Source organism: Drosophila suzukii, chromosome 3, assembly GCF_043229965.1.
Source record: "Drosophila suzukii chromosome 3, CBGP_Dsuzu_IsoJpt1.0, whole genome shotgun sequence".
Classification (NCBI taxonomy): domain Eukaryota; kingdom Metazoa; phylum Arthropoda; class Insecta; order Diptera; family Drosophilidae; genus Drosophila; species Drosophila suzukii.
In genome coordinates, this window is record NC_092082.1 from 60,023,670 (window position 1) to 60,041,433 (window position 17,764).

Below are 17,764 nucleotides of genomic sequence, written 5' to 3' on the forward strand. Positions count from 1 at the left end.
ACACAGTTGTAGATTCTTACTCTATGTTACAAGTCGAATAAAAAACTGCGCTACATGCATAGATATGCTAACAAACATACATATATATGTTCATAGAAATCTGTGTTTGTTAATAGCATCCTATTTACCTAATTATTTCACACATTAGCTTATAAGCTAATAATTATTAGTTTACGTTACGTTACGTTTATGTTTGTGTATATATGTATGTACATATGTATGCAAAACAGTTATTACAACACATTACCGATTTCGTTTCATTCGAATTAAAATCAGAGATAAACTAACACACTAACACAAATTGTAAAAAAATCATTTTACTTACGCTGTAAATATGGAAGGGCTTTTATTAGGTTGAATTTCTTCTATTTGCAGCGATATAGACGCCGCTTATTTCGATAACTTTGCGGTAATTTCATGAGAGGAGTTTTGTCTCTCTCCTCTTACTCTCATTTTTTCTACGTCTTCCCCTCCCGAACCTCGTCAACAACCGCAGAACCGAGATTGATTTAGTTCGGAATACTGAAATCGACATCGAAGAACAGCTCTCGATTTTTTTTCGTTCACAATTTCTCTGGGTATAACCGTTGAAAAAAATAATTTATTATATTATTATTATACCCGTTACTCGTAGAGTAAAAGGCTATACTAGATTCTTCGGAAAGTATGTAACAGGCAGAAGGAAGCGTTTCCGACCCCATAAAGTATATATATTCTTGATCAGGATCACTAGCCGGGTCGATCTAGCCATGTCCGTCTGTCCGTCTGTCCGTATGAACGCTGAGATCTCGGAAACTATGAGAGTTACAATACTGGGATTAGGCACGCATATTCCTGAGATTCCTGCGCAGCGCAAGTTTGTTTCAGTAGAGTGCCACGCCCACTCTAACGCCCACAAACCGCCCAAAACTGTGGCTCCTACAGTTTTGATGCTGGATAGAAAATTTTAACTGAAATGTATTGTTCTCATCAATACCTATCGATTGACCCAACGCCCACAAACAAACACAAAACTTTAACGCCCAAAACCTGTGACGCCCACAATTTTCATGCTAGATAAAAAAATTTAACTGAAATGTATTGGTCTCGTCAATACCTATCGATTGGTCCAAAAAAATTTGCCACGCCCACTCTAACGCCCATAACGCTTAAATCTGTATACCGCCGGTAGGTGGCGCTTTTTAATCTCGCTTTGCTACTTGCATATCTCTATTTAGCTGAGTGACGGGTATCTGATAGTCGAGGTACTCGACTATAGCGTTCTTCCTTGTTATTATTATTATATTATTATTTTTAACTATTATTTTACTGTTTTCCAAATAAGTATCACTTTGTAAATTTATGTAGGAAATGTCAGGAGATAATAAATAGGCCCCTTACTCTCATGTTATATATTTTTATAACCGTTACTCGTAAAGTAAAAGGGTATACCCATATACCCATTACTCCTTACCTTCGTACTCACCGCAGCGCGCACTATACGCCCACAAACCACCCAAGACTGTGGAAGAATAAAAATGTTAACTGAAATGTATTGCTTTCGTCAATACCAACAATTGACCTGCAAAAGTGCTACCGCGCCCACAAACAATTCAAAATCGTCCATACGAAAACGGTAATCCCAGAAACTTTAAAAACTAGAAAGTTGGGAGTAAACAAACATATAGATTCCAGAGATTTTTGGGCAGCTCATGTGTATTTCATCAGGGAGCCAAGACCACTCCAACGCTTACAAACTGCCTAAAACTGTGGCGCCCACAATTTAAAATATTAAAATCTAAAATCAATTATATTCTATTCCGCTTTTAAAACACACCGGCACTCTGAAATTTGATAATCGTACCATTAGTAAGTAAGGACCTTAGTTTGACCTTATATTGCAAAATATCTTCAATGAATCACAATGAAATTTAAAAGTGAAAAATTTTAAAAATGTAAGGTATATAGAAATGTAAACATTGATGTGCATTTATTTTCAAGTTGGTTAGCTGAGTATCGGTTGTCTGATAGTCGAGACATCCGGAGTTTTCTCTTGGCTTTAATGGCGATTGCTTAAAACCTTCGTTAGAGCTTCCATTTTGTTTTCACTATCACCACTGAAACCTCTTTTGTGTAAGTTGTTACTACATTGCCGCCCTTGTCATCGCGTCTGCGGTCGCGGCAGACTTTTCCAGCCTAAACTTTTGCACCTTGTCAAAGTAATCCTTTACGTCCTGCCTGCGATAAAGTTTTGCCAAGTCGGTGCAGGATTTGCCGACGGCATCCAAAGCCGCCAGGTCTGCGCCGTGTGTAACAAGAACTTTGATGAGCTCCATGCTAGCGTCCATGACCACTGCAACCGTAATTCCCGTTAAGGCCCTACTTGAGCAGTTCCCCTCTCAGCTTTTAAAGTCTTACCTGCTCGCATAAGAAGGGTCCAGCCACAGATGTCCCTGGCCTCCGCGTTCGCCCCCGCCTCGAGAGCAAATTTAAGCATTTCCAACTGATTGGCATCGACGGCGCAGTGAGCAGGGGTCATGCCATTGCTGTCCGTCGCCTCCAGGTGCGCCTTCTTGTTCAGCAAAATGCGCGCGGATGGCAAGTGACCGTGATAGAAAGCCAGCTGTAAGAGTATCAATTACTACCCTAGCTGCTTGCGATTAAAACTTCGAGCGTCTACCAACATGAAGCGGTGTTCGGCCACTTCCTGGATATCCTAGATGAACGCTGCAGCCGGCCGATAGCAGCACGTCAATAATGCACATCTCTCCCTGAATAATTGCATTGGCAAGTGGCAGCAACCCGTTCGGAGCGGGGTATTCTATTAAGCTCGGACGTCGCCGTAGCATACGCTTAACCAGAAATTGCTGGCCTTTTCTGATGGCTCGGTTTAAGCAATTGGTTGATGGCAGTGCTGCCGCCGTGCACGCCTAAAAGTTAAGATAATACAATTATTACTGACATAAGTATGAAGAATAATGTATATAATTACAATAATATCTGGCGAGATGGCCAAGGCCACATAGCGGCTTCCGTCTTCCGAAACTTTCAAGGCTTTAATGCGCAGTCGATATCCGAAGTTTTCTTCCATATTAGTAACCTCTACGGGAGAGCGGGTACTCCACTCAACCTGAAGCCAGCCAAGGCGTTTGTGAAACTTCTCTATGCTGTAAACCGTTGCATCTATTAATAACGGCCAATCAAGTTTCACACTGTTCACTTTGGAATTAATAATTCTCGACTCAAAATAAGGCCAAGAAAGTTCAGGTTCCCCTTGAGCCAAGTTATTGGCAAGCTTTTTACCACTTTCTTTGTGATTGCTGTCGGACATGCTGTAAGTCAGACAACCCTTAAGGTATTGCCCATATTGTAACTATTTTTCCCCAAACATAAGCAATAACAGGTCCACGCCCCTGCACGGCATGGCCGCCATGGTTACCGATGGTAATTGGATATGCGATATCCCGCAACAACATTGTAATAAGTCATCTGATTTGTTCTCTTCAGAGAAAAACAAGAGAGAAAGCTATAGTCGATGCCATCGACTATCAAATGCCCGTTACTCAACTAAGGGAGTGCAAGGGAGATGAAGATATTAGAGCAGCAAAGCAATTGTAACCAAGATTGTACACTGTATTTGTCTATAACTTTTTAATGAATGGCCAGATATAAATAATTTTTGGCATGTAGATGAATAGAAATAATGAAAACAAATCAAATTGAAATTTTTACAAAATATTAAAAAACGTGGGTACTAGACGGGTTTTTCGTTTTGGGCGTTGGAGTGGATGTAGAACAGTGCTAAAATAAACTTGCTCTGTGCAAGAAGCTAAAGAATCTATATGCCAAGTTCCAGCTTTCTAGCTTTTATAGTTTCAATGGGGAGAAAAGTCAGAAGGACATGTCTAGATCGACTGCGCTAGTGATCCTGATCAAGAGTATATAACGTATATATAAAACGTTTTTGGAAAGTTTCAAAAGATTTAAATGCCCTTCGAAACACTTGTGTCGACCAGCCTTATACAATTAACAAAATAAATGATAGGGAAATTAAAGGCCTGATGGATATTTTGGCAGCAAGGATCTGTAGTGGTGGTCAGTTTACTCAGGAGATTCTCGGAAGTAACATATCCATTCATAGTCCTTAAAAATATTTCTGCTGCTGATGGCAGCAGGATCCAGCTTCTAAGGATAAGACCGCGTTCACAAAACCAGGGCGTCCACTTCCTATAGACAGTACTTGATTGCATCCGGGCAGTGGATTGACCATTAAATTCCAAAAAAGGTATTTCTGTATACAAGAGGTGAAATATTTAATTCATATAATCGGGGAGGGAGCGCAAAGATCCGGAAAAGGTGTCAGCTACTGAGCAGCTTCCGCTGCCCAAATCTCTAAAGAGTTTGATAGTTTTGATAAGGTATCTGCACCGCTCACCGTCTAACTAATGGCAAAAAAAAGGTTTAAGGTGATGAAGGACGGGCAGGAGGCAATCTCGGAACTAAAACGAAAACTATGTTCGGCACATGTACTTAGAAGCTCGAATTGCTCAAAAGCTTTTTATATTCACTGCGATGCCAGCAAAAGCGTGGGGGCGTTTTGATCCAGAAGACGGAAGAGGAAAACGAATACCTGATCGAGTACCTACTCTGTAACTGAGAAAGAGTGCTTGGCGGCGATAGTGAGCGTTAAGCGGTTTCGTCCCTCAGTAGAAGGCCACGACTTCACCATTGTCACAGACCATGCTTCGCTTAAGTGGTTGATGGCCTCCCATGGCACGCATACAGCGGTCGCGCAGCGGTAACGTAGCAATCTTTGTAGTCTTAGATCACTTTTTATACCCGTTACTCGTTGAGTAAAAGGGTATACTAGATTCGTCGGAAAGTATGTAACAGGCAGAAGGAAGCGTTTCCGACCCCATAAAGTGTATATATTCTTGATCAGGATCACTAGCCAAGTCGATCTAGCCATGTCCGTCTGTCCGTCTGTCTCTCGGAAACTATAAGAGGTAGGCTATTGAGATTTGGCATGAAGGTTCCTGAGCTTCTTACGCAGCGCAAGTTTGTTTCAGAAATGTGCCACGCCCACTCTAACGCCCACAAACCGACCAAAACTATGGCTTTTACAGTTTTGATGCTGGAATAAAATGAAATGTACTGTCCTCAGCAATACCTATCGATTAACCCAAAAAACAGTTTGCCACGCGCACTTTAACGCTCACAAACTTAAAAAAAATCGTAAATATGAACGCGGATATCTCAGAAACTATAGAAGATAGAGAATGTGCAAGTGCAAGTTTGTTACGCGAAGAGGCCACGCCCACTCTACCGCCCACAAACTGCATAAATCTGTGGTGCCCACAATTTTTATGCTAGGTACAAAATTTTTACTGAAATGTATTAGTCTTTTTAAAACCAATCGATTAATCCAAAAAAAAATCGACGCCCACAAACCGCCTAAGCCTGTCGCGCCCACAATTTTCATGCTAGAAAAAAATGTTAGCTGAAAGGTTTTGAAATGTATACATACAAAGGTTTTTGAAATGTATTAGTCTCGTCAATACCTATCGATTGACCCCAAGAAAAGTTTGCCACGCCTACTCTAACTCCCATAACGCATAAATCTGTTTACCGCCCGCATAACCATATATTGAGATCGCGGGTAGGTGGCGCATTTCAATCTCGCTTTACTCCTTGCATATCTCCATTTCCCTTTGGTCCCTTTAGCTGAGTAACAGGTATCTGATAGTCGAGGTATTCGACTATATCGTTCTTCTTGTTAATACCCTTCAGTTCCAAAAAAAAAGTTTCACTTGTGAATCACCTTGTGAATCCCGTGGGACATGTCCTCTTGCACAAGTGAAGAACAAGTGACGCTCCATATAGAAAATTGTATGGGATGTCCGCATTTTCACAAGTGAAAATTCAAATGAAAATTTTTCGAAGTCCTACGGGAATTCACTTGTTCCTTATACTCATTTTTCGTATGGCCTGTCACGTGCCGGTGACTCGTCCCAAGTGAATCACTTGGGAAAATCAGAATTTTTCCTTGAGTTTTCACTTGTGAAATCACTTGCAAGGGACACGTCCCAAGTGAATCACTTGTGAAAATCAGAATTTTTCCTTGAGTTTTCAATTAAAAAAATATAGAATTTAATTCATTTCATTTTAATTCATTTTAATTATATGGTACTATTTAGATTTTCAAAAATTGTACAATTATTGTTTCTGTTCTTTTGCTTCGTAACCTTATTTTTAACGTTAGACATCGCCGTTCTTAAACCTTTGTCCGGGTCCTCTGAATCCTTGGCCAACGCTCCTGAAAAAACATATGTTTAAAAAATGCGTTTTATTTGTTTAATTGTATATTTACCTTTTATAGCTTGTTGCAGAATTTTTATTGGCACAAAACATTTCGTCATCCACTTTCGACTAACGGAACCCATTGAATACCTTCAAAATTTACGTACTTTAAACTAAGATCAATGCACAACATCTTAAACTTAATGTAGCACTTACCTGACTTTATTATATTAACTAAACGATTAAAGTAACTCTGCTGCGCACCATTAAAATGGATGCTTCCCTTTCAATCACTCAAACAGAATGCACCAAGTCTTCTCACCCCTTTACTAGATTTCTTTTGTTTTCTCTTCGCTGTTGGCGCGTGCCACTGCACCTATACCCTTTCTAAAGTGAAATATATCCGACTATATAGTTTTTACTCCTTGAGTAAAAAATACAATACGATTTTTTTTTAAATGTTAATACTTAAATGTTTTAAATACTTAAATCCATTTTAACGGACTAATTTTCTATAACCTAACTAAAAAATTATATTGTAGTAAGAATGTATAATAAGTAAATATAACATTATAAGTAAATTCAATTTACTTAATTTTACTATAATCAAATAATTTACTTTTATAAAACAATATTAGTTGTTTTTTTTGATATACAATAATGCTCCTAAAATATTAGGGCACTCACATGTCGCTGCGCCACGAAAATTTTTCCGCCGAAACACTAGTCGCTAGCCGAACATAACGGAGAGACTCAAAAGAAATAACGGACCTGCCGAAATTTGTCTCTGAGAGCGCCGAGTGCAGGCAGATTATAAGACAAAGAAAGAGAGGGAAGCTCCGAATATCTGCCTCACTTTGTTGCACGATCGTTTTCGTAGGCAGTCTTCTACACTGCGCCGACTTCTCTGCTGACGTCAACAGCGGCACAGCGTTTTAGGCACAAAAAAAAAAACAAAAAAGCTTTTTGCCTTGAGCCATGTCACCGCGTCCCTACTGCAGAACTGAAGGGTTGTGCAAGAGGACATGTCCCACGGGATTCACATGTGAATCTTTTTCTTTGGAAATGAAGGGTTGTGACAAATTTAGTACACTGTGTCACGTCTTACTGTTTGATAGCATGCAAGTTATTACGATAAACTTACGTGTTTTCTATCTTCCAATAATTTGTAAATTTCTATGTTGCTAACCATTCTATATGAGCATGTATTTTAAACTGTCTATTGTTATATCGTCTTTTTCCATGTCCGCGAATTCGATTACTTTCCCAAATCGGTTTAGGGCTCCGCGCGTAACAAGCATTGCTTGTACTGACCATAGTGCATCAACGTCCAAGAATTTTAAAGGGGTTCAGAGGTTGAGTGGTTTTATTCCTAGCAGTAATTGCCGTTGGGAAAAGTCTTCCAACGCAGTATTTAGACTTGTGCAGCAGTTGATTTATCATAAAATTGTAGTCAAATGATGTAGTCCAGCGATTAAATAAACACTGTGCTAATAACACCAGTTTACAAAAAAAAATTGATGAAATACGCCTTTCAGGAAACCTTTGTTTTCCGGTAAGATACATCTCCCTGATTAAGAAAAGGGCACTTAAAATTTTTTCTATGGTACCAATTTTTTTTAAAGTGTAAAAAACGTTTTTCGCACTTTTTTATTTTATAACTCGAGTTGTGATAAACCGAATTCGGTCATTAAGGACTCATTTTACAGGTAATAGAATGCCCTTTAACTTTCTTATACACATCATTAAGTTCCATTCATTAGTTCAAAAGCTACACTTCGTCAAAGTTGAAAAATTTGGAAAAAAATCAAAAACGCTGGCATAAATGGCTTCTTTAAAAATACACGCGTAAAAACCGAAATTAGTTTTACGTTGTTTTCTTGATGGCTGAACCATAACGGAGAATATGCGCCATAGATCACGACAATCCGTTGGTAAATCGATTTTTAACAGATTTTTAAACGTATATACCCAAGTTCATTATTCGGGAGCAGCGGCCGTTAAACGTTATTTTAAATTTTCAGTGCTGGGGAACGTAAGAATTTGGTGCAAGTTGTTATGCATAACGTCAGTTTCCTTGCTAAAAATATATGAAAATGATTTCCTCGTAACTGCAATCGCATACTCTTTAGCTTGCCCAGCGCTAATAGCAAAGAAACTGACGTTATGCATAACAACTTGCACCAAATTCTTACGTTCCCCAGCACTGAAAATTTAAAATAACGTTTAACGGCCGCTGCTCCCGAATAATGAACTTGGGTATATACGTTTAAAAATCTGTTAAAAATCGATTTACCAACGGATTGTCGTGATCTATGGCGCATATTCTCCGTTATGGTTCAGCCATCAAGAAAACAACGTAAAACTAATTTCGGTTTTTACGCGTGTATTTTTAAAGAAGCCATTTATGCCAGCGTTTTTGATTTTTTTCCAAATTTTTCAACTTTGACGAAGTGTAGCTTTTGAACTAATGAATGGAACTTAATGATGTGTATAAGAAAGTTAAAGGGCATTCTATTACCTGTAAAATGAGTCCTTAATGACCGAATTCGGTTTATCACAACTCGAGTTATAAAATAAAAAAGTGCGAAAAACGTTTTTTACACTTTAAAAAAAATTGGTACCATAGAAAAAATTTTAAGTGCCCTTTTCTTAATCAGGGAGATGTATCTTACCGGAAAACAAAGGTTTCCTGAAAGGCGTATTTCATCAATTTTCTTTTGTAAACTGGTGTAATAAATTGTTGTATCCGTTACTGTTAGAGTGTATTTTGTGTATATTGTATTCGGGGAAAATTGAATTGATTTCATGATAATACACAGTATTTGATAGTTTCCGAGATAACAGCGTTCATACTTACGATTTTTTCAAGTTTGCGGGCGGCTTGTGGGCGTTAAAGTGGGCGTGCCAAACTTTTTTTAGGTCAATCGATAGGTACACTGGTAAAAAAAACGCGTAGTGAAATCAAATATATTTTTATTTGATTAAGTTTACTTCCCTGCATAGTCATACTAAATATAAAAACCTTTCATTTAAATAAAAAACATATTTAAGCCTTATGTGAAATAAGTAAGTATTCAATTCAAATTGAATTTTATTTAAAACCAAGTTAGTCACATTTAAATCCAATGTGGCCATCTTGGTTTTAATTGTTCTAAAAAGTACTTAAATTCAATGTATATTTGATGGTTTCTTATATTTCGAGTAAATACTTTTTTAATTTGTTCGTAATATGAACTCTTTTATTTTAAACATAGAACGTTTTTAAAATTTGTATTTAACCAAATAATTGTAAAATAGAAATCAAATTACATATATGTATTAAACTTGTGACCTATATACACAACATAATTTAAATTACTAATAATTTGGAAAAGAAAATCAGCTTTAATATTAAAGGATTAGGGTCAGCCTCTTTCTATTTCCATGACAATTATCATCAGATTTGACTTTGTAATTTCCCTTCAGTTCTGCAGTAGGGACGCGGTGACATGGCTCAAGGCAAAAAGCTTTTTTTGTTTTTTTTTGTGTGCCTAAAACGCTGTGCCGCTGTTGACGTCAGCAGAGCAGTCGGCGCAGCGTAGAAGACTGCCCACGAAAACGATCGTGCAACAAAGAGAGGCAGATATTCGGATATTTCCCTCTCTTTCTTGTCTTATAATCTGCCTGCACTCCGCGCTCGCAGAGACAAATTTCGGCAGGTCCGTTATTTCTTTTGAGTCTCTCCGTTATGTTCGGCTAGCGACTAGTGTTTCGGCGGAAAAATTTTCGTGGCGCAGCGACATGTGAGTGCCCTAATATTTTAGGAGCATTATTGTATATCAAAAAAAAACAACTAATATTGTTTTATAAAAGTAAATTATTTGATTATAGTAAAATTAAGTAAATTGAATTTACTTATAATGTTATATTTACTTATTATACATTCTTACTACAATATAATTTTTTAGTTAGGTTATAGAAAATTAGTCCGTTAAAATGGATTTAAGTATTTAAAACATTTAAGTATTAACATTTAAAAAAAAATCGTATTGTATTTTTTACTCAAGGAGTAAAAACTATATAGTCGGATATATTTCACTTTAGAAAGGGTATAGGTGCAGTGGCACGCGCCAACAGCGAAGAGAAAACAAAAGAAATCTAGTAAAGGGGTGAGAAGACTTGGTGCATTCTGTTTGAGTGATTGAAAGGGAAGCATCCATTTTAATGGTGCGCAGCAGAGTTACTTTAATCGTTTAGTTAATATAATAAAGTCAGGTAAGTGCTACATTAAGTTTAAGATGTTGTACATTGATCTTAGTTTAAAGTACGTAAATTTTGAAGGTATTCAATGGGTTCCGTTAGCCGAAAGTGGATGACGAAATGTTTTGTGCCAATAAAAATTCTGCAACAAGCTATAAAAGGTAAATATACAATTAAACAAATAAAACGCATTTTTTAAACATATGTTTTTTCAGGAGCGTTGGCCAAGGATTCAGAGGATCCGGACAAAGGTTTAAGAACGGCGATGTCTAACGTTAAAAATAAGGTTACGAAGCAAAAGAACAGAAACAATAATTGTACAATTTTTGAAAATCTAAATAGTACCATATAATTAAAATGAATTAAAATGAAATGAATTAAATTCTATATTTTTTTAATTGAAAACTCAAGGAAAAATTCTGATTTTCACAAGTGATTCACTTGGGACGTGTCCCTTGCAAGTGATTTCACAAGTGAAAACTCAAGGAAAAATTCTGATTTTCCCAAGTGATTCACTTGGGACGAGTCACCGGCACGTGACAGGCCATACGAAAAATGAGTATAAGGAACAAGTGAAATCCCGTAGGACTTCGAAAAATTTTCATTTGAATTTTCACTTGTGAAAATGCGGACATCCCATACAATTTTCTATATGGAGCGTCACTTGTTCTTCACTTGTGCACGAGGACATGTCCCAGGTGATTCCCAAGGTGATTCACAAGTGAAACTTTTTTTTTGGAACTGAAGGGTTACTATTAAACGTACAAATACATGTACATGCTTAGCCAAAGCTAAAATGTGCGTGCATTGCACTATGGTCCAGATGTCGTTTTTTTTGGCATAAAGTCGATTTCTCGATGTTAATATATCGTTGTTTTCTTATTTTAATCTTAAAGTAAATGCATCATAGACATACATAAATTTAATGAAAAGCTTTAAAAGCGCCACCAAAGCTTTTTGAGAGCTTTTAAAAGTGAGCTAGCGATTAGCTGATTTCCGAACAGAAATTAGCGCCAATATATTTAGTTGCTTTATGTTGTGCCACACGTGTTAAATTGGTCCAGAAAATTCCACTAAATTATGGAAAGCAATCTTCAAGGTATGCACTATTTAATGTATATTGTAATTTTATGTATAGTTCTAGGTATTTAGTGTTGTGTAAAGTCCAATTTATGTGTATTTTTTTAGAAAACTAACATGCGTGATTCGTGTTTCGTGGAATATAACTAAAAAGGTGTTCCATGCTGAAAGCAACTAATTGGTCCAGATTGTACTTGTGAGTGTTGTCTTTAGCCACAAACCAAAAACTCATCCCCGTTCGTCCCCCTTTTCTCACATTTTGGTAATATATAGGCACGTTTGAGTTTACTCACAGCGAACTTATCGAAATATGGCGCAGCAGCAATCGAAAAATTCAATGTGTATCGGTTTGGATATACACCAAAATTAATAAAAACGCTGTGGAATCCAAGACAATAAGGGAAATTGACAAAAAAATCAGTAATTTTAATAGTTACATACATTCATAAATATCATCCCAAATGTAACTACGTGCTTGAACGGTTCATGTCTAAGCATACTGTATAGTTGGCGTCTAAAATATCAATTACCATCGATGAAACCTGCAAGACACTACAGCGAATGGGACGTCCAACCTTATCTTACACGAATGCGGGTACAAGATTAAAAAGCAAATTGGCATCTGAGCTTGCAAATGAAAATAATGGTGACACAAATCTTCTTGCACATGCTGCAGCAGTCTCTTCAAAGAAACAAAACAAGAAGGACACGGCTTTTGTTTTAAAAAAAAGCCATAACAACACCCGAATACTCAACTGAATCGAGAAAGCAATTCGATGAAGCTTTGGCTTACTTCCTGGAAAATTCACTTATAAAACAGCAATACATGAACACTAGACTTACCCTTCAGTTCTGCAGTAGGGACGCGGTGACATGGCTCAAGGCAAAAAGCTTTTTTTGTTTTTTTTTTTGTGCCTAAAACGCTGTGCCGCTGTTGACGTCAGCAGAGCAGTCGGCGCAGCGTAGAAGACTGCTCACGAAAACGATCGTGCAACAAAGAGAGGCAGATATTCGGATATTTCCCTCTCTTTCTTGTCTTATAATCTGCCTGCACTCCGCGCTCGCAGAGACAAATTTCGGCTGGTCCGTTATTTTTTTTTGCGTCTCTCCGTTATGTTCGGCGGAAAAATTTTCGTGGAGCAGCGACATGTGAATGCCCTAATATTTTAGGAGCATTATTGTGTATCGAAAAAAACAACTAATATTGTTTTATAAAAGTAAACTATTTGATTATAGTAAAATTTAGTATATTGAATTTACTTATAATGTTATATTTACTTATTATACATTTTTATTACAATATAATTTTTTACTTAAGTTATAGAAATTTAGTCCGTTAAAATTGATTTAAGTATTTAAAACATTTAAGTATTAACATTTAAAAAAAAATCGTATTGTATTTTTTACTCAAGAAGTAAAAACTATATAGTCGGATATATAATTCACTTTAGAAAGGGTATAGGTGCAGTGGCACGCGCCAACAGCGAAGAGAAAACAAAAGAAATCTAGTAAAGGGGTGAGAAGACTTGGTGCATTCTGTTTGAGTGATTGAAAGGGAAGCATCCATTTTAATGGTGCGCAGCAGAGTTACTTTAATCGTTTAGTTAATATAATAAAGTCAGGTAAGTTCTACATTAAGTTTAAGATGTTGTGCATTGATCTTAGTTTAAAGTACGTAAATTTTGAAGGTATTCAATGGGTTCCGTTAGCCGAAAGTGGATGACGAAATGTTTTGTGCCAATAAAAATTCTGCAACAAGCTATAAAAGGTAAATATACAATTAAACAAATAAAACGCATTTTTGGAACATGTTTTTTCAGGAGCGTTGGCCAAGGATTCAGAGGACCCGGACAAAGGTTTAAGAACGGCGATGACTAACGTTAAAAATAAGCTTACGAAGCATAAAAACAGAAACAATAATTGTACAATTTTTGAAAATCTAAATAATACCATATAATTAAAATGAACTAAAATGAAATTAAATATGTATGTATTTTAAATTTTATATTTTTATAATTGAAAATTCAAGGAAAAATTCTGATTTTCACAAGTGATTCACTTGGGACGTGTCCCTTGCAAGTGATTTCACAAGTGAAAACTCAAGGAAAAATTCTGATTTTCCCAAGTGATTCACTTGGGACGAGTCCCTTGCAAGTGATTTCACAAGTGAAAACTCAAGGAAAAATTCTGATTTTCCCAAGTGATTCACTTGGGACGAGTCACCGGCACGTGACAGGCCATACGAAAAATGAGTATAACGAACAAGTGAAATCCCGTAGGACTTCGAAAAATTTTCATTTGAATTTTCACTTGTGAAAATGCGGACATCCCATACAATTTTCTATATGGAGCGTCACTTGTTCTTCACTTGTGCACGAGGACATGTCCCAGGTGATTCCCAAGGTGATTCACAAGTGAAACTTTTTTTTGGAACTGAAGGGTATGAATAAAAGTCGCCACAGTAACATTTATCCAACCTGTCAAAAACAGGGCAGTACGGTTAGCAACGTCAAAGGAGGAAGACATGTGCCGCACGCTCACAAGCTAACAAGAGTTCTTTATAATTTCTGTACTTTATATATTTCATTAAATTCCTTGTGAATAAATACTTTATAACCATCCTGAACGCGCGCAGAGGTATTTTTGACAATTCAGAAGTGGGATACGAGCTCCAAACAGCAAAAAAAAAGATATAAAAAGCTGCATTTTATTCACGAAGAAAGGAGAATGAAGGACTACGAAATTTGACAAAACGGCAACGCCACAATGGGCTAAGCAACATGGTCAAAAGTAAGGCGGTAAAAAGGCAGAACGGCAATACGGCCACTTTTTAAGAAGCATATAGAGGGAAAAAGCGGTGAAAAAGCACCAAGAGTGAGAAAAAACTTGAGAAGGAGCCACGGACCACGAGGTTAACTAAAAATGTTAGTTAAACTAGGTCAACTAAGGCTTGCCGATCTGGATATTATTCTACGCACGAACAATATTCCAGGAGTCGGAAACAAAAAGGCCAAAATCGACGAACTCACACGGATCTTGGGATGTGATGAAATCGAACGCGATGACTACGATTTCGATTCAAATACCGTACAATCTCAAATTGACGAGCTGAAGCAGTTGATGATCAGCTTATCCCAAACGGTTCAGGCCTTAAGTGTTCAACAGGAAAGTGCGACTAACGTAGGGGCGAGCTAACGTAGGGAGCGCCGCAAATCCACCGGCTGCTTTGGAACAACAACGTCAGGCAAACACGTTAGGCATACCACCACCAGGCCAAGAACAACCTCATCAAAGGATCAGAGAAAGCCCCGAACGCACTGCTTACACCAACACCATCATCAAGGATGTGATCGTTGTGTTGCCCGAGTATGATCCAGTTAGGGGCAACATCACTTCTCAACAGTTTATAAGCAAAACCGAGCAGTTGCAACGCGTTTATGAATGGAATGATGGGACAGTATTGTTTGCTATACAGCATAAAATAAGAGGTGTCGCTAACGAATGGTTAGATGCACAGACTGTATTCCAATCTTGGGAACAGTTTAAGACCGCCCTTTTACAAGATTTTCCATCATGATGGCAATTGGAAGACGAGCTAATATAGATGAGCCATCTATTAATTCTTATATTATTAACGGATTGAACCAAAGCGACTGCACGAAGGCTTTGTTAGCTATGAATCTTCAGACGTGTTCAGAACTATTTAGGGCTCTGGACAATATGAAAACAGTGCAAACACTGCAGCAACAAAGTGCTTCTTCTCAGTATGTTTACACGAAAGGCCAAGATGTAGCAGGGGGTGAGGCTAAGCCCAAAGGACCAAAGTGTGCTGCCAAGTGTACAGATCCGCAGAAAAAGCCACGCTGTTCAATCTGTTCAAAGGTTGGGCATGAAGCTAAGGATTGCAGGGTAAAGGTATCATCAGTCGCTCAAGTAGACGCAGCAAACACCAAGGAGTACCCACCCATAATGAAGACTATTGAGCTTGGAGGAAAAGAGTTTTCAGCATTCGTCGATACTGGCAGCGATCATACACTTATTAGAGAGTCTGCTGTTCCAAGCGGATCAATTCGACAGAAATCGGTAAAACGTCTACAAGGATTTGGTGGATCAATAGTGGAGACTAAGGAATGTATACTTACCTCGGTGAAAACAGAACGCAGCGAAATTTATATACGCATTCATATTGTACCCGATGACATTCTTCCTTACGACGTTCTCATGGGCAGAGACTTACTCTGTAGTAAGGACTACGAACAGGTTGGAAATTCAGGCTCGATAATGCAAGCAGAGGAATCAGCAATCAACTTTAATATAAGCGCTGACGTCAGTAGCTCCCAGCGCAATGAAGTGTGCTATATGTTGCATAGATATACAGATTGCTTTGCCAAAGACCTTTCCCATATTGGCAGATGCAACACCACTGTAATGGACATCGAGGTGACAACGGCAACACCGATACTGGGTAGGCGATACCAAGTTGCATTTTCTAAAAGGGATGCACTCCGATCTCAGTTAGATCTCCTACTCAAGCACAACATCATCAGTAAGAGCACCTCACCATATGCATCATCGGCGATATTAGTCCCCAAAACAAACGGAGAAAGTCGACTGTGCATCGACTATAGAGCTCTCAACGCAGTCACTGTAAGAAAGCGATATCCAATGCCAATTGTAAAAGAACAATTAGCCAAGCTGTCTGGAAACTCGTACTTTACAACTCTGGATATGACTTCAGGATATTACCAGATTCCAATGGGCCAGGAAAGCAAGAAATTTACGGCATTTCTGACTCCTGATGGACTCTACGAGTTCAACGTAATGCCATTTGGCTTGCTAAATGCACCAATGGTATTTCAGGAGGTCATCATGGATTTGCTACGACAGCTAGAACACCAACGCAACATAATAAGTTATGTAGACGAAGTCATTATACCATCGAAAACAGTTGACGAAGGACTTGTCATTCTAAACGAGTTTCTACAAGCAATCCGCTCAGCTGGTCTAACTTTACGGCCATCCAAATGTTCCTTCCTGCAGAGTAAGGTCAAGTTTTTAGGACAACCATATGTATCAGCAATTATGGAACGCCGCAAAACGATGCTGATGTACGCAGATTTCTCGGCATCACTGGATTCTTCCGCAAGTTCGTCAAGGAGTATAGCATAATGGCAGCTCCTTTGAGTAAGCTTCCAAAGAAAAGTCAAGAGTTCCTATGGGAAGAAGAACAAGAAACAGCATTCCGAAACTTAAAGGAAGCTATCACATCGCAGCCCGTATTGACTCTTTATGATCCAGCTCGGCGCCACGAAGTACACACGGATGCAAGCAGCAAAGGTATCGCAGGCGTTCTACTGCAAGAAGAAGACGAAGGACTTTGCTCAGATGCTGAGAGCCGCTACTCAAGCTATGCGCTAGAAGTGTTAGCTATTACCGAGTCCTTGGAAAGATTCCGCATTTATCTCATTGGATCCGAGTTTGTAGTGGTGACCGATTGCAACGCTGTAGCAACGCTCAAGGAATCCACTGCTCTGCAACCTCCAATCGCACGCTGGTGGCTACGACTACAAGAGTTCGACTTTAAATGCAAACATCGACCTGGAGAGCAAATGCCTCATGTAGACGGAATGAGTAGGAATCCAGTACATCCACCGGAGGACAAAATAATAACCGTAGCAGACAACGTCTTAAAGATAGTTCCCATCGACGAAGACTGGATTTACACAATGCAGATGCAGGACCCAAAAATAAAAGACATCTTTGAGGCTTTTGCCAACAAAACGCCAGTAACCAGTGGAGTCAAATTAAAACAGACTACGTCATCTGTAAAAGTCGATTGTATCGGAAAACTGATGATGGCAACAAGTTGGTAATACCTCAAGCAATCAGATGGCGCTTTACAAAGTGCAACCATGATGAAGCAGGACATTTTGAAACCAAAAAGACTTTGGAAAGACTAAAGAAATGTTTTTGGCTTCCAAGGATGCGTGGATATATCAAGTCCTACATTGCTTCGTGCCCTGAATGCTGTGTGAATAAGGTAAAAGCCGGAAAATCTGAGGGTAAACTATACTTGCAGGAAGTAGTACCCATAGCGTTCCGAACAATTAACATTGATCACGTTGGGCTGTTCATAAAAAATAAAAGCGGAAACTGTCACATA

The 17,764-nt window shown here is 38.3% G+C and overlaps 1 protein-coding gene and 3 long non-coding RNA genes across 7 annotated transcripts; 2 read left to right on the top strand and 2 right to left on the bottom strand.

Annotated features, from left to right (window-relative positions):
• Nucleotides 1-1,942: 1,942 nt before the first annotated feature.
• On the bottom strand, nucleotides 1,943-3,343 carry flip (ankyrin repeat and SAM domain-containing protein flippy). Its single transcript, XM_036817767.3, is given in 5 exon segments — nucleotides 1,943-2,127; nucleotides 2,130-2,332; nucleotides 2,398-2,602; nucleotides 2,664-2,909; nucleotides 2,972-3,343. Coding segments are annotated over 5 exon segments (1,056 nt in total). The 5' UTR covers nucleotides 3,311-3,343; the 3' UTR covers nucleotides 1,943-2,064.
• Nucleotides 3,344-6,123: 2,780 nt separating this feature from the next.
• LOC139353198 (uncharacterized) lies at nucleotides 6,124-7,266 on the bottom strand. Of its 2 annotated transcripts, XR_011604373.1 has the most exons (4): nucleotides 6,967-7,266; nucleotides 6,496-6,666; nucleotides 6,350-6,429; nucleotides 6,124-6,295 (listed from the first exon to the last, which is right to left on the bottom strand). It is a non-coding gene; the product is annotated as an uncharacterized lncRNA (long non-coding RNA). The 2 variants fall into 2 exon arrangements; XR_011604372.1 differs by lacking the exon at nucleotides 6,967-7,266 and having other exon boundaries at nucleotides 6,496-6,734.
• A 2,780-nt stretch (nucleotides 7,267-10,046) lies between these two features.
• On the top strand, nucleotides 10,047-10,903 carry LOC118879043 (uncharacterized). Of its 2 annotated transcripts, XR_010654475.2 has the most exons (4): nucleotides 10,047-10,064; nucleotides 10,366-10,536; nucleotides 10,603-10,682; nucleotides 10,737-10,903. It is a non-coding gene; the product is annotated as an uncharacterized lncRNA (long non-coding RNA). The 2 variants fall into 2 exon arrangements; XR_005015531.3 differs by lacking the exon at nucleotides 10,047-10,064 and having other exon boundaries at nucleotides 10,347-10,536.
• Nucleotides 10,904-12,520: 1,617 nt separating this feature from the next.
• On the top strand, nucleotides 12,521-13,601 carry LOC139353113 (uncharacterized). Of its 2 annotated transcripts, XR_011604269.1 has the most exons (4): nucleotides 12,521-12,818; nucleotides 13,053-13,223; nucleotides 13,290-13,369; nucleotides 13,422-13,601. It is a non-coding gene; the product is annotated as an uncharacterized lncRNA (long non-coding RNA). The 2 variants fall into 2 exon arrangements; XR_011604268.1 differs by lacking the exon at nucleotides 12,521-12,818 and having other exon boundaries at nucleotides 12,850-13,223.
• The last annotated feature ends 4,163 nt before the right edge of the window (nucleotides 13,602-17,764 follow it).